A 23,233-nucleotide genomic window follows, 5' to 3' on the forward strand; every position below is an offset into this window, starting at 1 on the left:
AAAACGAACCAAGTCAGCAGTTAAAAAGGCAAAGAATCTTATGTCCATCCACGTTGTAGTCTAAAATAGATAAACAAAACGAATACAAATCAATCTCAACATTAGAGTCAAAAGCCTCTTACAAACAACAATCTCAAAGTCAAAACTCGAATCATAAATCAAAGTATCTCTTCCTCGTGTTCCTCTTCCTCTTCCTTCTCCTCCGCTCTTGAACCGGCCCCATCCTTTGGCCCCCCCTCTTCTCAACTCGCCCTACCCTCGATTGGCCCAGTCCCTCTTCCCTCCGGTCTCCCCATCATCGTCCGACTCCATTAGCAGTTTCTCCTCCATACCTTTGGAGATTTCATCCTCCTCAGATCTCCCTGTACTCCTGCTTATTCTCCCTGCCATTTTCTCCTCTCTCTCCTCTCTCTCTCTCTATCTCTCCTTTCCACCGACTTGTCCTCAACGATCTTCACTCCTACCCTATTTCCCGCCTTTCTCCTCGCCTCTATCACCCGCCATTTCTCCTCTTCGTCTTTCAGCTTCACCAATAGCGTTAACCAAGCTCCTCTCTGTCCTACCACAAACACCTCCCTTACCGTCACCCTTATCTTTAATCCTTCCGTAAATGCCTCCTTCACCTTCTCCCAGTGCGAGCCCTTATCTCCCCATACCTCCTTCTCCACCCTTAAGATTACGTTCCTTTTCCTCTGTTTATCCTCGTTTCTCTCGCCCACCCCCGCCCACCATTTCTTCTTCACCCCCACACTCTCTTCGATGTCCTCCCTCTTCCTTTTGCCTCCATTTTGTACCATTCTCTCTATCATTCTCTCCATTCTCCTTACCTTCTCCTCAAGCCCCTCTATCCTCTCCTCCTTCTTTTTATCCACCTCTTTTTTCTCCTTCACCATCTTCCTTACCTTCTCCTCCAACTCCTCTATCCTCTCCTCCTTCCTTCTCTCCACCTCCTTCTTTTCCTTCGCCATCTTCTTTGATTTCTCCTCCACAATCCTTCCCACCGCCTCGGCTATTATTTTCCCCTCTTCTTTCATCCTGGGTAATCCTGGGTGATCTATAACCAATTCTCCTATACACCCTTTCTTACTCTCACTACCTTACTTCTATCTCTTGACTCCCCCTCTTATTCTCTCTCCTTCCTTCTACCCCCCTTACGTGTACCTGCCTAATTCCACCCTTACTTACTTACTTCTCTCCTCTTTTCCTCGCTAATTCCTTCTCTCCCTTCCTTCCCCTCTTTCTCTTTTTTCGCTTATTTTCCTTGGCTGCAGATTACTTTTCCGTCTCCTCTCACTTACCTTCGCTCGCACTGCTATCTTACTACCTGCCACGTGCCTTCGTCTCGCATTTCCCTCTCTCCTTCGACTATCGATCTATCGCTCCATCGATCCCGCCTATTTCCCAATGACAAGCGGTGCCAACCTTGTATGTATTATTTCCCCTCCCTTCGTCCTTCATTCCTCCATCTCCTTCCGCCTTCTTTGCTTCAGCCATTTCTCCGCTTCCCTTTTTTCTGCCACTGCTCTCTCCCCCTCCTTTCCTGTCTCTCTCTCTCCTCCCGCTCGCCACCTTCCCTCCTTCCTATTCTGTCTTCGCTCTGAAACAAAAACCCACTTCCTTTCCCCTCCCCTCCTCTTTACTCCAACCATCTCCCTCCGCCTCCCTTGCTTCTGTCCTTTCTCCGCTTCCCTCCCTTCTGCCACTGCTCTCCTCCCCTCCCTCCTTCTCTCTCCCTCCCCCCGCTCGCCGCCTTCCCTCCCTTCTGATCCGTCCCCGCTCCTCCCGCCTACCTCTTACTCACCTTTCTTCCTATGTCCCTCGTCCTCGCCCGTATCCATACCCTCGCCTCCACCGCTTTATCCTCGTCCATCTTCCCCCTTAATCTGCTCCCCTAGCTCCTTTCTCCTTGCCTCCAAAGTCCAGCTCACGCACGCTCGTCACCTCTTCTCCTTCCTCGTTCTACCACTCCGTCGTTTCTCTCCTTCTCTTTCCATCACCTGTCTACAGAGATGGTAGATTCAAGCAGCTTACAGCAAGCAGCAGCACAGCGCATACAAGCGAGCAGCCGTGTACGTGTGCGGCGGCTGTGCGCTCGGCGTTCGGCCAGCTTCGAGCGGCCGAAGAGCGCAGACATACATCTGCCGTCTCTTTCTTGCTCGAGCTAGCGTCGCCAGCCACGAGAATCGTAAAATCCTATCGTACTCGGCTCGCGCGTCTTACTCGCGTCTTCGCGTGTCCCTTTCCGCACTAGGCGCGAGACATTATCGTGTCTCTTGATTATGTCACAATTAAAACGTGAAAATTATTAATTAAATAAATCTTTTAATTATATTGAAATTTATCCTGTACATAAAAGATATAAAATAAATACATTTATAATACATTTATTTAAATACATTTGAACAAATGATTTTCTTCAAATATAATATATAAGAGCCAGTAAATTTTATTGCAATCTCTGCTGTAATAAACTTCTTTAATATATTCATTAAAAACTTATTGTTGGTATAACAACTTTATCTTTTTCTATACGTATTCCGAGCATTTTCAAATATTGTTATTCTGGAAACAATATTTGAAAATATAATTAGGTGTATTTTTATATTATAGTATATGTATAATGTTTCCATAAATAATTACAAATTAATAAATATTATTTTTTTATTTTGCTCACCATATCTTCTCTTAGTTTATCATCATCTTTGAGTCTCTCATTAAATTTTATAAATTCAGTTAAATTGTCAATTGGGAGAGAAAGATTACGATTTTGAGGGAATTTATCAGCGTTACAAATTGGGTTTCTTTTCTTTGTATTAACTCATTACAAGTGCTTAAAAATAAAATGAAAATATATTGTATACATAAAAGATATTAAGTTAAAGAAATGAAGAACAGAAAGAAGTAAAAATTTTTTAAGTTTCGTTATTAATTTTTGAAAAATAACTTATTGATAGTAGGTAGGGGAGACCGGGGCTAAACCGCCAGTTTTTTTTCGGTGCCGATTTTTAACAAGAAAATAAATAATTTTAGTTAAATGTGGTATACCACTGTAAAGAGTGAACCTTTAGCTACAAAATTTATATAGGAAATTTTTATCTATGTTGCTTTGTTTAACCGGTATAGAGCAAAAACGACAACGGTGGAAAAATTGAAATCTCAAAAATGCCGGGGTTGAACCGCCACCCCCCGGGGCTAATCCGCCACACTGCATTTTCAATACATATACGTACATCTAATCCTGAAAAATGATAGGATACATTTTAATAATTGTTTTTTAAGAGAAAAATATAAAAATTTATTTAAAATTTTTATGCAAAACATTATTAAAAAATAATTTTTTACCTATTCCATAAAACAATTTAGGCACGTGAACACAGAGGTTAACCAAATCGTAAACTCCCCAACGGCACGTCACATTGTCAACGCGGGCAACCACGGGGAATACGCGTGACGGCGTTCCGGTGCCATAGGATCAGCGCGGACCCTCGAGCAACCTAACCAAGCCGCGTTTCTCGCGGGGGAGCGATAAATAGCGACAGGGGGGTTAGAAAAGCTCGCGGTGGAGCGCGACCATTTTACCGATTCGACGGCGTCCTCGCGCCGATTCCTCGACGCGCCGACGACGACGACGACGACGGCCATGACCACCACGACGACGACGGCCACGACCACCACGACGACGACGGCCACGACCACCACGACGACAACGGCCACGACCACCACGACGACGACGACGACGACGACGATGACCACCACGACGACGACGACGACGACGACGACGACGACGACGACGACGACGACGACGACGACGACGACGACGACGACGACGACGATGACCACCACCGACACCACCACCACTACAACGGCGGCGACAATGACGCCGAGACGATGCGGCGAACGCTGGACGATGCGGTCGCACGCGCGACTGTCACTGACACAACGACCAACAACGACGATTTACCGCGGCCGGGAGTCGGGACGATCTACAGCGCGCGCGGCATGTCAACTCTCGCGCGGAAATCGCGGGATCTCAGAGCCGTGCCGTGCCTCGCCGTACCTCGCCGACGTGCCGTGAGCGTGAGCGATCTCGAAAACAACGGTCCGCCATCTTTTCGGTCGGCCAAAACACCCGTTTTGCGACGATACGTGCGTACCATTTCCCTCCTACACAAACTGACGCACGTGCAAGGGAAGACAGAATTACGCTCGAGGGAAACCTAACCTGAAATCGCCGTGAGCTGAAGTCGTGCGCCCGGCGCGTCACAGTGACGAGACTGGCGGACCAGCCCCGGGTGCTTACTGGCGGATAAGCCCCAAACATAAGTTTCAGGTTTGATCGCCCACGAAATATTAGACATCAACGATAATGAAAAAACTACACTGGATTCGTGTTCAGCATGCATTACTTTTTATAATCACGTACCTCGAGATTTGGAGAGCAAACATTATTGCAGATATTACAATATTTCCACGCGCAGAAAATTTCACTTTCACCTTCCGAAAACACGTTTGCCCTCGTAAAAATCACAACACGGCAGGTAACCTGCCGAAACTCCGTTGGTCACATGGGTACCATAAGCAGCGTTTACAATGTTAATAGCGAGTTCGCACAATATACAGGTTCCGAGATATTTGATTTGGCGGTTCAACCCCGTTGGCGGTTTAACCCCGGTCTCCCCTACATAAAAAAATTAATTAAAATTTGTTGAAATGAAAGGAAAACACACCAGTTTGATGGAGAAAAATTGGTTTAATATTATTTGATACAGTCCGGCCCACTTTGCCTATATTGACCGTTATCGAACGAGGCTGATATTCCTTCTGCCTACAACCGATGCCCGCCTGTTCTTGAGAGCTCAGCTCTCTCGCACGTGTAGAGAGGTGGGAGAGGCTTTCCTTTTGTCCTTCCCACTTCTCGTTCGTTTAGCTCGGTGTATACGGAATATGCCGAGCCCTAAGTATTTATAATAGATAGTACAGCTAAATGTATTATCTACAACACGCCTCCTTACATTTACGCTGTACTGTTTTCTTATCTTTACTTCATTTACTTTAAATTCAAACTCTCTCTAAATTTAACAAATTTCTCTTTACATAACGCTTTCGTAAATATATCCGCTACATTATCATTCGTTTCAATCTTACATACATCGACTAATTTTTCTCTTACGCTTTCATGTACGAAATGATAGTGTATTTCAATGTGCTTCGAGTTCTTGGTAAAGTTTCCATTTTTTGCAATATTCAATGCTCCTAAATTATCCTCATAAATTTTTATCGGTACATTAATTTTAATTTCGAAAAACTTCAACAATTCTCGAATATATTTTAATTCGCTTACTAACTCTGATAAGGCCACGTATTCTGCATATGTTGATGCCTTTGTTATACATTTTTGCTTTCTAGATCTCCAATCGATTGCATTTCCAAATAATTTAATTAAATATCCTGATGTGGATTTTCTATCGATATTATCTCCTGCCCAATCGGCATCAACATAGCATTCTACTAATTCGCAATTTTCATTCCTATCAAAGTATAAACTCAATTCTTTTGTCAAATATAAATACTTCAAAATTCGCAAAGCATACTTCCAATGTGTCTCATTATAACTGTTTTGATATCTACTCAAATAGTTTACGCTGTAGCTTATATCTGGCCTTGTATTCGCACTTATATACAATAATGCTCCTATTAAATTTCTATACTTTACACTTTTATACTATCTTCTATACTTTTATACTATACTTTATTTTTAAATTTGTTTCCATAGGAGTATTGTATAACTTACTATTTTCTATTTGATATTTATTTGCTAATGTTTCTATGTATTTAGTTTGGTTCAATTTCATTTTCCCTTCATTATAATCATAATTTATATTAATTCCCAGGTACTCATTTATTTCTCCCAAATCTTTCATATTAAATTCTTTTGACAACGATTCTTTAATTCTCTTTATATTTCTATTCTTTTTACTGCAAATCAATAGATCATCTACATAAATTAGCAAATAAATCTCATCTTTTCCTTTTCCTTTCTTATACAAACAAAGATCTACGTTACTTCTTACGAATCCGAGTTTTGTAACACAATTATCAAAACATTCATACCAGTCTCTAGGACTTTCTTTCAATCCGTACAGAGCTTTATACACTTTATAAACTTTGTTCGTTCCATCACCGTAACCTTGAGGTTGAGCAACATATACCTCAGAGTTGACCTTGCCATTTAAGAAGGCTGTTTCAACATCCATTTGCTCAATTTTCAAACCATTTTTACAACAATATGAAAATAACGTTTTTAATGTTTGACTTTTTGCCACTGGAGCGTATATGTCCTCAATTACATTTGTTTGTTGAAAACCTTTCACAACTAACCTAGCTTTATATCGGTTATCTGATTTTCTCGTATACACCCACTTAACATCTAATACCCTTTTATCTTTAGGCTTATCAACTAATTTCCACGTTTTATTTTTTTCTATACATGCTAATTCTTGATTCATTGCATTACGCCAATTTTCACTCTCTTCGCTATTTATCGCCTCCTCAAATGTACACGGACTCTCTACTCTGCAATAATTTACATAAACATTATTACTTTCAACGTCTGGATATCTTACTGGGCTTTTTCTTTCCCTGTTTGATCTACGAGGAACTTTTAATTCATCATTTTTAATTTTATTTTTAACATTTTCTTCATCTTTTTCATCCGCACTTTCAAAAACGCTATCATTCTCATCACTAACAGTACTTTCGTTTTCACATTCATTTTCATCAAAATTTATATATTTTACATTCTCATTTACTACTTCTACATGTCTTGCCGTAATAATCTTATTATTCATTAATATTCTATATCCTACTTCATCATATCCCAGTAAAATACCCATATCTCCCTTTTTATCCCATTTAGACGTTCGCTTTGTTTCTGGCTTTCTTACAAATACTTTACTACCATAAATACATAAATGCTCTACATTTGGCCTTTTCTTAAAGAATATTTCATACGGCGTCTTTTTCTCAATCGTATTTGCTAATGTTCGATTTTTCAGATACGTAGCAGCGCATATTATTTCTGGCCAATATTTCTTATCTACTTTTGCCTCTGCTAATAAACAACGCGCCATATCCATTATAGTTCTATTGAACCTTTCTGCCGTACCGTTTAGTTCGTGTACATAAGGTGGACATTTGTTTAAAATTATACCTTTCTCTTTTGCAAGCTTATAAAAACGATTATTCAAATATTCAGTGCCATTGTCACACCTTAAGTATTTAATTTTCTTGCCAGTTATATTCTCGTTTTCATTTATAAATCGCACAAAACAATCATAAACTTCATCCTTACCTTTAATGCAGTAAACTTTAGCTATCTTACTGTAATCATCAATAAAGGAAACAAAATATTTCTCTCCACTTAACCCCGAGGTTTTGAAGCTACCACACACATCAGTGTGTATAATTTTTAGAATTTCTTTTGCTCTCTTTCTATTGTTTTCAAACGGTAGACTTGTCATTTTATTTTCAATACACGTCTGGCATTTCATAAATTCAAATTCTAGATCTTTCGGAACACCTTCTAGCAACTGTTGTTTACACAGTATATTTAGATAGCCAAAATTTACGTGTCCTAACGTACGATGCCATTTCTCCTTTTGACTTATACTATTTACTCGCTCGGCATTGTTTACAAAATTTAAATTTTCTTTTAACGTACCTCTCAATTTAATTACACGATTTTCCTTATATCCAACCGCTATAACTTTATTATTTCCATCTATAATTCTCGTTAAATCACCTTTCGATATAATTGTATTTTTTTTCCGTTAATTTTCCGTAACTTATTAAATTTACTTTCATTTCTTTTACGTAAAATACATTTTTAATATCTACTCTATTTTCACAACCAAACGCATTAAAATAAGTCGTAATATTTCCGATTTTCGTTGCTTTAACTACGCGATTATCACCTAAATAAATTTTTACCGGTTCCTTCAATACAATTGAACTTTCAAAATAACGTTCGTTATTCACGATGTGGTCTGTACATCCACTGTCAAGTAGCCATTCCACTGCGCACATATCGTTTTTATGTATTTTCTCACCTTGAGCTGAACACGTTCTTGCTACCCAAGCACTCGCTCCCGTGTTATTCTTCTCACCGTCATTTCTGGCTCCTTGTTGCTGATAATTTGAGTAACCACGTCCTTTCGTATTGTTGCCTCTACCACCTCGACCTCTGCCTCGGCCACGCGATGATCCTCTCCACGTTCCATTGTTTTTCATGGCTTGATCATTTTCTGGGCAGTCTCTTGCAAAATGCCCTTCCTTGTTGCACTTGTGACACCTTCCTCTTTGATTCCTTTTAGCGGCAAATACATTTGTCTTCGTCCCTTGATCTTCACTTCTATTCTTCATTTCAGCCAATTTAATCTTAGTTTTGATATAATCAGCAGTCTGATCTTCTTCCCTCAGTGTATCGATTAGATCTCCAATGTAACTATATGATTCTGGTAGCGTATTTAGCATATAGTTTGCTGTCTGGGTCTTTTTCACCTATTTTTGCACCAGCACTTCTCAACTCATTCACTGATTTTTCAAATTCATTAAAAAACGTCGCAGTGTCACTGAAATTACTCAGTCTCAATTTTTTTAACTTGTTTCTGCAGACAATCTGTAGTGCTGTTGACTCCTTCAAATACATATTATCTAATTTCTTGATCACCTTATAAGCTGAATCTTCGTTACACACAAATTCCAACTGCTTATTGGAGATTGCACTGTATATAATATTCATAGCCTTCAAATCTTGCTCGATCCAATCTTCTTCTGTATCAGCTGTTGTTCTTTCTCTTGTTATTACTGTCTCACATTTCTTCAATTTCAAGAACATCCTTATTCTTATTTTCCACACGCTGTAATCTTCTCCATCAAATACTGGAATCTTGATCTCCTTGTCCATTTTGTATACAGTGTTTGAATTTTCCTTCGTATTCAAAACACAATCTTATTCCTTTTTGAACAGTGCTCAGACGTTCCCTCGTGACTGAACCCGTAGCCTGAAGAGCGAAATTCACCTTTTTACTTTAGAGCGGAACCACGCTGTGCTACCATGTTGAAATAAAAGGAAAACACACCAGTTTGATGGAGAAAAATTGGTTTAATATTATTTGATACAGTCCGGCCCACTTTGCCTATATTGACCGTTATCGAACGAGGCTGATATTCCTTCTGCCTACAACCGATGCCCGCCTGTTCTTGAGAGCTCAGCTCTCTCGCACGTGTAGAGAGGTGGGAGAGGCTTTCCTTTTGTCCTTCCCACTTCTCGTTCGTTTAGCTCGGTGTATACGGAATATGCCGAGCCCTAAGTATTTATAATAGATAGTACAGCTAAATGTATTATCTACAACAAAATTAAATTAAATGTTATGTTTCTCATAATTACTAATAGACTATACGTACATATCGCATTCAGAAGTAATGTTAAATTAGGATACTTCGCAATATTATTAGACTGATGTTTTAGAATCTCTTTCCACATGTTATCAAAATTTAATGTGGAAATATTCTTTTTTTCCTCAATAGTAAAATCATGATATAATGCAAGCCATTCTTCCTTTAAACTATTTTCATCAAAACCACTCAGGGTTTTTGTGATAAAAGAAATATCATTGAAAGATGTTTCTCTGTTGCTGTCAAATAAAGCTACAGAAGGTTTAAAAACTTGTAATTTATATAAAAATATATCATGCATTGGTAATTTTTTTTTAATTTCTTCGGCAGCAACGACATAAAATTGCAAACAGTTTTGTCGAATACTTGGAATTACATCTGCATGTCCTTCTGTGATTAATTTATCAAAATATTTCTCGCACTCTGATCTTAAATTAACATTGTTAATAGGTTTATGATTTTCCTGCTCAGAAAATATTATACTTGTAAGTAAGTCTTTTAATACTTCAGACTTATTTGTTTTATCGCTAATGACCATTTCGTTAAGAAAATATTTTATAGTATCCCACGACTCGAGTAGTCTGTCGACACATAAGTAATGTGAAAGCCACCGCATAACTTTAAAATTTTGCGATTTTTTTCTTGGAAATTCGCAAAATTCATCAAAAATAGCTGAACGCTTCGGACTGCCATTAATATAATTTGAAATTTTTTTGAGGAATTCTGCACAGAATGGGGGTATTTTAGCGCATGCAGCGTGCGAAGCTAATGCAGCGGAATGGCATGGACATGAAAATGTTAATAAATTTTTGCACTTTTCTTGCAGTTTCTTTTTGAAAGATAAATGTTTTCCTGTCATCACAGACGCATTATCGCATGACAGGGCAAGAATATTTGAAAACGGAATCTGCAGTTTATACATTTTGTATTTAAATGCATTAAATAATTTTTCTGCACTAGAATCTCTTGCATCAATATCAATTAATTTTACTAATTGCGACCGAGTGTCTAAAGTCTCGGAATCAACGTATCGTACAAAAAACGTCATCCATTTGTTGTTAATTATATCTGATGTTTCATCTATAAAAATAGAAAATTTCGTATGCTGAATGTTCTTAACGACATGATCTGTCTCTATCGGGCATAAAACATTTGATATAATATTTTTACATTTCGTTCGACCCATAATCATGCTTTTCAATAGATTCAGATCGTTTACCTGTTGAAAAAAACTGAGAATCTCTGTTACAGTTTGATGAGGGATATTTTTTTCTGCAATAAAGGCAGCAAATCTAATATCTAAATATTTTATTCGCTCATCAAACGACAAATGTGATTCATCGGTATTCAAACCTTCGTTCGATTTGTTCGCTTCTATATTACTTTTTTCCAACTTATCTCTATGCATTTTGGATTCTGCGTGTCGATATATATGTGATAGTCCGCAAGCAATTGATAAATCACAAATTGAACAAAATGTTGAGTTGACATCATTTGGCATTTCGCGTAACTATGGTCTAAATTCCTTTTTATACAACCATTGTTTTCTGAATTTTTGTTTATGATGTCCTTGTTGTTCTGTGACATTTATGCTGTTATTATCATCATTTATAATTCTTGACATTATTGTTTGGTGAAGGAGTAGAAAACCCAAAACTCGGTATTTCGTCTTTGGAAAAGGTTTCGATTTATTGATCACACACTTCGATCTGTACACCTCGTCAGCCATCAGACAACTAATGAATACCCCGCAGAGAAAGCGGAAGAAGAAGAAGGAGGAAGAATACTGGAGTCAAGCGAGCTTATAATAAATGGCGTAAAATTCAAATATTTCAACACTCCCTCCCGAGTTTGACTCTGGTATGTTCTTTATGACTCAAACTTGGTCTCATAACGTCTTTTACTACAAAACTATATAGATATATATATCAATATGTAAACTCTTAATCTAGGTTACAGAACAATATAATCTTTGGCGTTAACATATAAAATTATATAATGTGATATCAACTTGTTTCATTCGAGTAAACTTAAACTACGTTTTTTCTTAGAACTTTATCGTTATCCTTAAATTTCCAGTCATTTTGCTGTTATAAACTACTTTGTTCATACTGTCTTCTTCTCGTTCATTCCGTCGTTACCTTTGATTTATCGGCTTCCTAAAATTTCAAAAATTACAAATACCAGTCGTTATTATATCATCCTTTTCTTTAGTATTTATACAGTCATATATTTAATTCATCTGATCGAACAATCATAATTTATAATTAATCAGTCTATTCAAAACAATCGTAATTTAAGATTTTATTTCGTAATTGAATATGGATTTCAGAACACAAAGGTTTCGTCATTATGTCAGCCCATTGATTTTTCGTTGAAACCCATTCAATAACAATACGGTCGTATTTAACACATTCTTTTACATAGTCCTGGTGTATCTCTGTCATGTGTCTCAATCTATTTCCGCCACTAGTCTGTGCACAAATAGTTGCCGCTTTATTGTCGCATCGAAGTATAGCAGGGAGTAAACTGCTATTAGATATGCGCATTATAGATTTGTTAATGGCAATTATTTCCTGGCAAGCTTGGCTCATTGCCACGTACTCAGCTTCACAGGTAGAAAGGGCAACATAACTTTGTTTATTCGCGCGCCCAAGATATTGTATCTCCAAAAAGTCGTATTATAAAGCCACAAGTAGAAATTGATGATTTGCAATCGGCAAAACTAGCATCAGAATAAGCTAACAAGTCGTTCCGTCGTCCTAAGTATTTTAGACCAACAGTTTTCGTACCTTTCAGATATCTAAATACTCTTTTAACCATGTTCCACTCGTTTTCAGTTGGGTCGATTTGATGTCTACTCAGAACGTTCACTGCATAAGCAATATCTGGGCGCGTAGCACCAGCCAAATATAAAAGGCTACCAATAGCTTCTCTGTCCGGAATATCAAGAGCATCTTCTTTAAAATCGTTATCTTCGTCTTGTTCGCGCTGTCGTCTTTCACGATTCGCGACTTGTCGTGTTATCATAGGAGTGTTTTGTGGGAACTCATTATCGAAGCCGAACTTCGTCAAGATTTTATCGATATACTTTTCCTGAGTGATCGTCATGGCTCTTGTTTCCCTATCTCTTTGGATGTTCATACCTAGAAAATTCTTTGGCTCTCCCAGGTCAGTCATTTCAAATGATTTCATTAATTCGTTCTTTACTTCCACTAATTTCTTACTGTCGTTACTTGCCAATAACATATCGTCCACGTATATAAGTAAAATGACTCTGGATTTTCCCGAACTCCACGTAAACAAGCAAGGATCATAATCGTCATTTACCAACCCTAAGGCATTTGCCTCCTCGGTAAATTTCTTGTTCCATCTTTTAGGACTGATTCGTAACCCATAAAGAGCTTTGTTAAGTTTGCACACTTTAGACCCTCGTATTTCATCTGAAATTTCCATTCCGTCTGGAATTTCCATGTACACATTGTCTTCTATCGTTCCGTTAAGAAAGGCAGTCTTTACGTCTAATTGGCATACATCGAGATCATGAAAATTTATTAATGCCAGTACCGTTCGTACAAGTGTCAGTCTAGAAACTGGTGCATACGTTTCTTTCAAGTCATATGAGTTTGTATCTTTAAATCCTCGTATTACTAACCTTGCTTTGTATTTAACATTTCCAAAACTGTCGTTCTTTCGTTTAAACACCCATTTTGAATCAATAATATTTGGCCTTTTACCGTCATTTCCGACCTTTGGGCGATCTACCAAAGACCATACTTCATTTTTCTCCATGAATTTCAACTCATCGTTAATTGCCTTAATCCACTCGTTTTTCTCTTCAGACTGTATGGCTTGTTTAAATGTTTGAGGGTCGTTATTGATTTTTGCGTGTAGGCAGTGTAATATTTCATCGTCTGAGATGTCCTTTGTTTTCTCAAATTCTTCCTCTAGAGTTGGAAACTCATATTCCTTCGAAACTGTCGTCGCTTCTGTAAGCTTAATAAAACTCGTATCAATAATTTTCCGACTTCGAGTAGCATAAGGCTCTCGTGTCATTGATTGTACTACTTTTTGTTTCTTAATTGTTTTATCAGTACTTTCTTCTTCTGGTTTTAACTGCCGTTTCCGGGGTCTGCCTCGTTTCCTTCTTTGTTCTCCCTCCGTTTCCAACGTCACACTGTCATTCTTCTCAACTCTGACTACGTCATTTTCTTCAAATCGCATACACTCTTCGTTTTTCGACTGAATTGTTTCAGGAAATGGCCAGTTTTGAATTGAATCCTTTTCATATTTATCTCCATATACAATTTTTTCATTAAATCTGACGTTTCTCGATTCGAAAAATTTTCCCGATTCCGGGTTCAAAAATACATATCCGGAAGGAGTATACCCTACTAGAACTCCTCGTACTGCTCGTGCCGAAAACTTGGAGTCTGGTTTTCTCGTAACTGACCAATAAGCCAAACAGCCAAATCGTTTGATTTGATTTACATCATAACGAAAGTTTGGCGCAAACTTTTCAAGAGGGGCTATAAAGTCGATTGATTTGTGAGGGGTTCGATTATACACATAAATAGCTGCTCCCAAGGCTAAATCCCACATATTTGATGGAAGCTTTGAATCAAACATGATGGATCTTATCCTTTTCTGTAAAGTTTGATTAAACCTCTCAGAAATTCCATTATGCTGTGGAGTATCTGCAGGGGCGGATTTTGGGCTTGTGCCGCCCTAGGCACTAAAATATTTGCCGCCCATGTAAGGCGTGAAAAAAGAAATTTTATTTAAATATTGATTGTACTTATAAATTTTCCCGTCTCGATTTTTTTTTCGCAAACTCATTAATTATATCGTCATAATCTAAAGATCTCGATAATTGTGATTCTATGCTGAGTATGGCGAGTGCGTTGAGTCTATCCTCATTCATCGTAGAACGTAAATAGTTTTTAACACGGCGCAACCATGAAAAACTACGTTCTCCCGTACAGTTCGTAACTGGAACACAAGCACATATGCGAAGTGCGATATCGACATTTGGATACACGGTTTGCAGATCTTCTTCTCGAATCCATTTTAATAATTTCAAAGAAGTTTCCGATTTTTCATGGCCCGTGGAACAGTGTGCACCAAAATGAAGGCATTCATCTGCAAAAGTTTCTTCAAGGTCCGACTGATATGTCTTCTGCAAATTGATTGCTTTTTTTCGTATTTCATCTGGACTTAAGGATGGTAGGTTGATGAGGAAAGCGAATTTTTCGTGAAATCGCTGATAAGCAATGTGGCGTTTTTTAAACTCCATAAGGAGGTTATCAATTATGACTAAAAACGTATTAATTCGTAAATCCTCTCGTCCGGTCAATCTTTCTCCATCGCTACTAGATTCGTCAGAACGTATCTTTCTCTTCTTCTGTCGTTTCGTATCCTTCTCGTACTCTTGCACTACCGAAAAGCTCAGTGCCTTCTCCTCATAATAGTTGAAGTCTTCGCGAATATTTGTAATTAAATTAATTAATGAATCGTAAAGCTTCACATATGTAAATATATCAATATCTACACTCTGCAGTTTTTTATTGGTTGCATTAATTCTGCTCAAAATGAAACCCCAAAAAACTGTCATAAAAGCTGTTTCTAGTCGTTCAAGTTTAAGCCGAATGCCCTTCGCTTCACATCTGACGATAGCTTTCTGTTGCTTATTATCTTCGATTAATTTTAGTACATGTATAATGTCGTCCCACGATTCGTACAAACCTCGACAAGCATCTGCGCGTGCCGACCACCTAGTCACCGATAAACTTTTTATGGTAGTCGTTTCATTTTTGTCTTCCTTTAATTTTTTGTTTAGCTGGATCTCATTTTGGAGAATTTCCCAGCGTTGAGTCGAGGAAGCAAAGAAATTAAATATCTCTTGTACAAGTGCAAAAAATCTACATGCCTCTTCACAGCTTTCTGCAGCGGATTCGCCAATTAAATTGAGCGAGTGAGCTGAACAAGGGACATATTCCGCTTGTGGCGATAGCTTTTTAATTTGTGCCTGCAGCCCGTTATAAGCACCCGACATATTAGCTGCGTTGTCGTAAGACTGTCCTCGACAGTTCGTGATGTCAATTTCATATTTATTTAATATGCCAGTTACTGCTTTCTCCATTGCCTTTGCTGAGTGGCCGATGTTGGGAATAAATTCCAGGAAGCGTTCAATAGGTAAACCATCATTAAGGACGTATCTGACAATAAAAGTTAGTTGATCGACGTGGGATATGTCTGGCGTAGAATCGACAATAATCGAAAAATATTTTCCCGATTTCAATTGAGCAATAATGAGACTTGTCACTTTATCCGCCATTAGATGAATAAATTCTTCGCAAATAGTAGAAGAGAGGTAACTAGTGTGACCACTGCCAGGATTACCATATCGTGAAATGTGATCGGCTAAAAACGGATCAAATTCTGCGATAAGTTCCAAAGACATTAGATAGTTCCCGTTTTTTACAGATCCAAATACTTCATCGTGTCCTCTAAACGAAAGACCACGTGAAGCCAGGGCTTTTACAGTTGCCACCACGCGTTTTAGTACATTCCTCCAGTAATTTATTCTTTCCTACTGTATACGCTACTGTATATACCATATAAACAAAAGATACGATGCATCGATGTGCGACACAGCGCAAGTGAGTTGTCGAGCTAAACAAATGCAACGCGCTGTTTTATATATATCAGAGAGAAAGATGAGAGTGGTCATGCCCGCGTTTTGGCTGTACCCGAATCCTGTCGGTATGTGCACGTTTTTGTGGTTCTCTTCCGTGCTATGTCCACTATTTTGTGGTAATGTCAATGATTTTGGGGTTCTCTTTCATGTTATGTTCATGATTTTTTTATTCTCTTCCGTTAGATTTACGATTTTTTGGTTTTATTTCCAAAGCAAATCAAAAAATCGTGGACATAGCATAGCACGGAAGAGAACCACAAAAACGTGCACATACCGACAGGATTCGGGTACAATCAAAACGCGGGCATGACCACTCTCATCTTTCTCTCTGTATATATCTTGGTAGCAAATCTTGGCAGTTCTTTTGTTTACTTAAAAAAGAAGAAGATATGAATAGAATATTTTTAGATGTATTTAGAAACTTTTTGTACCAAGAAGCAAGAAGTGTTCTATCAATGATAAACAACATTTATGAAAAAATCTTGAAGAAAAAATGTTTTCAGTTGAAATGTCATGTAATGTCATTATAAATTATTAAATTCAAATTTTTTCACGCCCCAAAATTTGCCGCCCCCAAAAATTTGCCGCCCTAGGCAGTTGCCTACTCTGCCTAGTGGTAAATCCGCCCCTGAGTATCTGGACAAGCAGGTTGGCTTTCTATTCCTTCGCGAATTAACACATTGTTTGTATAACCTCCCATGTATTCTGTTCCTTGATCTGATCTTAGGTAGCAGATTTTTTCGTCTTTGCCAAGTAAGTTTCGCGAACTCTTGATAAACCGTTCCAAACAGTGGCCAGTTTCGTCCTTCGTTTTCATTGGGTACGCTAGAGCCATACGTGAAAAATCATCGATAAATACAGAAATGTAGTGAAACCCATGTGGATGAGTAGACGGAGAGATTTTACCCATCACATCTGAATGTATAATTTGTAACGGTCGCATTGCTCTATTTCTTTCGCTTCGAAAAGGCAATTTTGATAATTTAGTAAGTGCGCATATTTCACATTCGAGTATACTATCGTCAAAAATTACGGATTGCAGATCCTTGTTATTTTTCCATAGATTTTGCAACTTACGCAAATAATTGACTGACGCGTGGCCCATTCGTACGTGCCAAAGCATCGCTTTATTTGTTTTGATTAAATCGCTATATGACTTAATTAAAGGGGAATCACTTTCAAGCAATTCAACCGTCGGCAAATCGTCCAAATTAGTTATTTTTCTTTTCGTAATTAACGTATCAAAATCTGAAAATATATAATTATCGACTGTATTATTTTCATTTGTGATCCCTACGGACCCTTCACCCGAAGTTTTACTGATATTATTATCACCAGTCTTCAACTTGCTATCCTCGCTCATTCGTTTATCATTAATTGTAGAGTCATAATTTTTGCACTCATTATCGACTGTCGTTTCTTTAGACTCGGTAATTTTTATCTCGTTATTTTGATCCGAATCTCGTTCCACCGTATTCGCGTCAAAAGCAATCGCATCAAACAAATCATGTCGTTTCTTTAAATGCTTCTTATCGACCTGAAACTCGATTAACCAATAGGGACTCTCGTACACGCCCGTAGCAAATACTTTATTCGTTTTAGGGTCAAAAATATTCACGCACTTATCGTCTAGATAGGTTGTCAAACCCGCTTCTGCAAAGCGTCGTAATGAAAGTAAATTTTCGGAAAGTGACTTCGTATAAATAGTATTATCCAGTTTAAGTGATTTCTTACTGTCCGTATTGGCAATTAAACTCACAGTGCCTTTGCCTTCAGCAATTAGATCTGCTATGCTATCTTTATTGGCACATTTAATGACACCGGATCCTATATTTTTAAAAGAACTAAAGATTTCCTTTGAATTCGTAAGATGCTCGGTTGCACCAGAATCCACGATAAATGACACGTAGCTATCATTTTGATTACCGTCATCTTTCGGAGAATTTTTAATGTCTTTTGTAATGTGAGTACAACCAGTGGGCGAAAGAGACTTAATTTGATTATCAAATTGACATTCAAAACAATATACAGACGCAATGTTATTCGATTCACACATACCTGGATTATTTTGTTGGTGATTTGCAAAATGAATTGTCGGGGTTTCACTTATTCCAGTTCGAGATTGGTTTTGCTGATTATTCGTGTTATCTTTCTTATTCTTAGATTGTTTTGGAGCATTACTGTCGTTCTCTTTATTCGACTGTCGTTTACCGTCGTCACGAGCTTGTTTAAATGACTGTGAGTTGCGATTATATCTATTCCCTTTAGCCTTAAAGAAACGTTTGTTTCTGGCATGCAGACGACTGTCGAATTTATTGTATTGATTATTATTTACATTTCGTTTACCTTTATAACCACCTCTGCCTGAACCATTTCCCTGCCTGGACATTCGCTGAGAACACTCGTATGCTTTGTGGGTAGTAAATCGTTGGCATTCATAACATTTACGCAATCCTTGACCCTTTCGAGGGCACTCGTTCTTCATGTGACCGTAGTCATTACATTCATAACACCTTTCGTTAACCCACTTAGTTTGCTGTTTTGTGTTAACTAGAGAGGCAGAACCTATCGTGCTGGTTTTTGTATCCTGGATGATTACTTGTCGTTGTTTGGACACGATTAGCTTCAGCCTGAAGTATAAATGATTTTAGCAAATCATAGGTCAAACCCTTGCCAGTTTGGTTTTTTGTTATAAACTCGACTGATTGAACTTCCGGCACCTGATTCATAATTGCATTATACAGAGCATCACGTTTCTCATCATTGGACAAAGGAGTTGAACCCTGAATTGACTCATAATTGTGTACTATTTCTTCGAAACAATCCATGAATTGCATTGCAGTTTCGCGATTCGCATTATACTGAATTGAATATAATTGTTTTCGAACGCTTACACTCGTTACATTGACTTCACATCGTTTAAACTCTTTTAATTTATTTAACATTTCAACGGGATCTTTAATTTGCAGAGTTTTTGTATGATAAAATTTATCAACTCTATTTATGAGAATGTCGCAAACTTTAAACTTGTGTTTTTCTTTTAAATTATCATTCAAACCTTCAGGCGGAGCAACTGTCTTATCAATAACATACATTAAATCAATAGTACGCAACTCCGATGCCAAAAACTCATAAAAGTATTCATATTTTACCCGCGGTTCCAGTTTATAATCATGTTTCGTACCACTGTCTTTACCAATCAATTGAATTTTGATCGCCTCTGTTACTTGATTCGCAAAACCGTGAGAATCAATTGAAGCAGTACTTGAGCCAGTCGTATTGTTAGTTACACCAGTCTTTGCTTCAGCATGCTCAGATTGACCATTATCTACTAGTTTTTTTATTACCGTCGTTCAATGTACTCGTCGTCTTTGCGAGTGTCCGAGGTTCAGTCGTAATTTTACTATTAGGAGAAAGAGTCACAATAGACTCTATTCTCGGTTTCTTCGCCCTCTCGTCATCTAGCTCGCGCTGTCTAAGCCATAGCTTGAAATTATCTTGCATTTTGGAATGCAAGTTTATCGTTGTGCTCATCATACGCTCCAGATGTTGAATTTTATTATCAAGCCTTCTTTCAAAGTTAACCATCTTTTCGTTCTGACCGTTGTCCGTCTGCATTGGCTTTTCCAAGGCTTGTTCCTTACTCTGGTTATTTTCCTGTTCAACACTGTCGTTCGAGTCTTTACGTCGATCCTCGTTCTCTCCGGGACCTTCCTCTGTTGTTCCACCATCTGGATCAGCTAAAAGTCTTTCTTCATCACTCTCAGTGATGTTATCTCTATCCACCTTAGCCTCAGTCTTTTTACTGCTTCTGGCATCGCCGCTGTCTGGTTTGTGTTTCTGTTTTGCACTTGCAAGCTCTGCTCTTAAATCCTCCCACTCGTCTTTCAGAGATTTTTTACCTTAAATAAAATTTACATTCGTTAACTTCTCGTTTTAGAATTGTCATTTATCTTCCGAATCGAAAAGATAATGACTGTGTATCGGTTTAATAATTTCGACACATAAGTGTACAAAAGCCCGCTCTTAAGCCACTCAGACTGAACACAAGCCAGAGTGACTCAGAGCAGATTTGCTCTTTCACACCCGTTACTTCCGTGTGTTTCCGAGACAAACCTAGTTGCTCCAGTCTTCAGAAATGAACACAATTTCATTCGACTAGAACAACCCAGACAAACGGATTCGTGTGGCTTTCATTTTAAACCTTTCCAAACATAAACCGTCGTTACCAGTCTCTCGTTAACATTGTAAAAATAACATTCGTTAACAGTCGTTACACAGTCGTAAGCAAAAGGAAAAACTGAAAATGAAAAGTACGTACTTAAATTGATTGTTTCACCCGACGAGAAAATCGCAGTGAAAAACGCTTCATCTATTTTGACCTCCGCTTCCATATCTTCAACCGTCTCAATGAGCAACGCACGTCTGCATCGCTCTAATACTTTCTGAACCGTCGACATAATTTATTAGAGATTAGCCTCTTGTTATTTGACAACTGTCTTTTGAGGTTAGAGTAACCTGCAACACATCGATACAACTATACCGGTAATCGTTTAATGCCACTCGTAACGCCATCTATCAGCAGCGAGTTTTCGACTTCGTTTTCAAGCACTCAACATGGCGTCAAGGCTTATCGATCAAACAATCATACACATAACACTACAAACGCCGCCATGTCCGCCATTGTTCACAAAGCACTTTTATGCACACAGCAAAAATATCAGAGTCTCTCTACCATCATCGTTCCAGGAGACATACACGATGAACAAGAACTCATTCTCACATTACCTTACTTTCCAAAACCGGCACAAGGCCTCGTCAAGCAGAACATTCCAGTCCTTCTCCTTTTCCTACTTTATTCCTTCCAAACAATTATATTTAAGCGCAGCGGAAACGTGCTTGGCCCATAACCTCTTGACATTATTGTTTGGTGAAGGAGTAGAAAACCCAAAACTCGGTATTTCGTCTTTGGAAAAGGTTTCGATTTATTGATCACACACTTCGATCTGTACACCTCGTCAGCCATCAGACAACTAATGAATACCCCGCAGAGAAAGCGGAAGAAGAAGAAGGAGGAAGAATACTGGAGTCAAGCGAGCTTATAATAAATGGCGTAAAATTCAAATATTCCAACAATAATATTTTCTTTAATATTATTTTTGTGACACGCAGAATCCGCGTGTCTGGAAACATGCGATGAGCTGCACGAAAAATTTTTATTGCATATTATGCAATTATACAAAGTATTATCAAATGACGTATCCAAGGCTTGTAGCCATCATCGCTAAGCCAAGCTTCTACAAATTTTCGCTTAGACATTGTTTTCGATTTATCACATGTTTCCATGTTGAAAGAAAAATAGAATGTAATAGAAAAAACGCAACAGAAAGAAAGATAGAAGTTAAGATTTAAAAACGGAGAGAAAAAGAACTGTGAAAAAGAACGAAGAAAGGAGAAGAAAAAAATAGAGAAATACGAATATAAGAAATATTAAGGAAAAAGACGAAGAAAAATGAAAAAAGAACTATATATAAGAATACAAACAGAAATCTGAAAGATAGAAATTAGAAAGATTGGAAATATCGTGAAATTTAGAAAGAGCTCTCTACGCCAAGGATAAGATGCAGTCATGCAGATGTCTGGATGACGACGCGAGTCTAGAAATTATTTAGAAATTAAACCGTTTCACGGATTCGCGGATTCGCTGCCGCGAATCGAAACGAAGATGAAAGGGATGAGTACACGAAAGAAGGGCTCAGTGGCTCAGCGACAAACATTAGCCTAAGCAAATAAGTTGTTTTTCACGGAAAATCACACGACTCGATTGCCATATATGGAGCCATGTCGATAGATTAGACGGCAAAGGGGACACCTGATTGACAAGAGAACCTTACAAAAATTAAATGTTCTATTGCTTTTCTTTTTTTTTATTAATTAATGAGAAGCTATACAAGTGTAAAGAATTAATAACATAAATAAAGCAATGTAGGGGAGACCGGGGCCTAACCGTCAGTTTTTTTTCGGTGCCAATTTTTAACAAGAAAATAAATCATTTTAGTTAAATGTGGTATACCACTGTAAAGAGTGAACCTTTAGCTACAAAATTTATATAGGAAATTTTTATCTACGTCGCTTTGTTTAACCGGTATAGAGCAAAAACGACAACGGTGGAAAAATTGAAATCTCAAAAATGCCGGGGTTTAACCGTCATCCCCCCCCCCCGGGGTTTATCCGTCACACTGCATTTTCAATACATATACATACATCTAATCCTGAAAAATAATAGGATACATTTTAATAATTGTTTTTTAAGAGAAAAATATAAAAATTTATTAAAAAATAATTGTTTTACCTATTCCATAAAACATTTTAGGCACGTGAATACAGATCCTGACAAGCGCACGCATGTGTTGTGTGCCCTACGCTCGCACGCAATGCACTGTTTCCCATATGCTCTGTTTATTGTCAACTTCTTTGAGCACACGCAGCACGTATTATCCAAGTCTTCGTCAGAATCCGACCGCTGCTGCTTCCTTGATTTCGATTTACGCCCACTGCTCGTCGAAGGCTGCGGTTCTGTCTGTGTGGTATTTTTTTTATTTTATCTTTTCTCACCGCAAGAACTGCCTTCTTGAGTTGCTCCTTGTCGACGGGAATCGACGGCGTCCTCGTGCCGATTCCTCGACGCGCCGACGACGACACGTCGTCGGAATCGCTCCGTCAGGACCCAGGGATTCTGTGATTTACGTCGCTTTGTACGGAGCAACGACGACGACGACGACGACGACGGCCACGACCACCACCACCACCACCACCACCACCACCACCACCACGACGACGACGACGACGACGACGACGACGACGACGACAATGACCACCACCGACACCACCACCACTACAACGGCGACGACAATGACGCCGAGACGATGCGGCGAACGCTGGACGATGCGGTCGCACGCGCGACTGTCACTGACACAACGACCAACAACGACGATTTACCGCGGCCGGGAGTCGGGACGATCTACCGCGCGCGCGGCATGTCAACTCTCGCGCGGAAATCGCGGGATCTCAGAGCCG

The 23,233-nt window shown here is 38.6% G+C and overlaps 1 protein-coding gene across 2 annotated transcripts; it reads right to left on the minus strand.

Annotated features, from left to right (window-relative positions):
* Positions 1 to 18,600: 18,600 nt before the first annotated feature.
* On the minus strand, positions 18,601 to 22,947 carry LOC139782951 (uncharacterized). Of its 2 annotated transcripts, none has more exons than XR_011721071.1 (5): positions 22,509 to 22,947; positions 20,945 to 22,428; positions 20,478 to 20,674; positions 19,341 to 20,058; positions 18,601 to 18,786 (listed from the first exon to the last, which is right to left on the minus strand). XR_011721071.1 is itself a non-coding variant. In XM_071722035.1 (5 exons), the coding sequence occupies exons 3-5, from the start codon at positions 20,614 to 20,616 to the stop codon at positions 18,782 to 18,784; spliced, it is 699 nt and encodes a 232-aa protein (XP_071578136.1). In that variant the 5' UTR covers positions 20,617 to 20,674; positions 20,945 to 22,428; positions 22,509 to 22,947; the 3' UTR covers positions 18,601 to 18,781. The 2 variants fall into 2 exon arrangements, 1 of the variants encoding a protein (XP_071578136.1); XM_071722035.1 differs by having other exon boundaries at positions 19,504 to 20,058.
* Between the last annotated feature and the right edge of the window lie 286 nt (positions 22,948 to 23,233).

The sequence above is a fragment of the Temnothorax nylanderi genome, unplaced genomic scaffold (assembly GCF_030848795.1).
Source record: "Temnothorax nylanderi isolate EJ_2023f unplaced genomic scaffold, tnyl_v1.0 TNYL_tig0455_pilon, whole genome shotgun sequence".
Classification (NCBI taxonomy): domain Eukaryota; kingdom Metazoa; phylum Arthropoda; class Insecta; order Hymenoptera; family Formicidae; genus Temnothorax; species Temnothorax nylanderi.

Bases quoted from the DNA above. Each gene is read 5' to 3' on its own strand.
- LOC139782951 (XM_071722035.1), bottom strand. From the start codon at position 20,616: ATGTCGACGGTTCAGAAAGTATTAGAGCGATGCAGACGTGCGTTGCTC. The intron at 20,059-20,477 runs GTACGTACTTTT...ATTTTATTTAAG, and splicing joins GGGTGAAACAATCAATTTAA to GTAAAAAATCTCTGAAAGAC.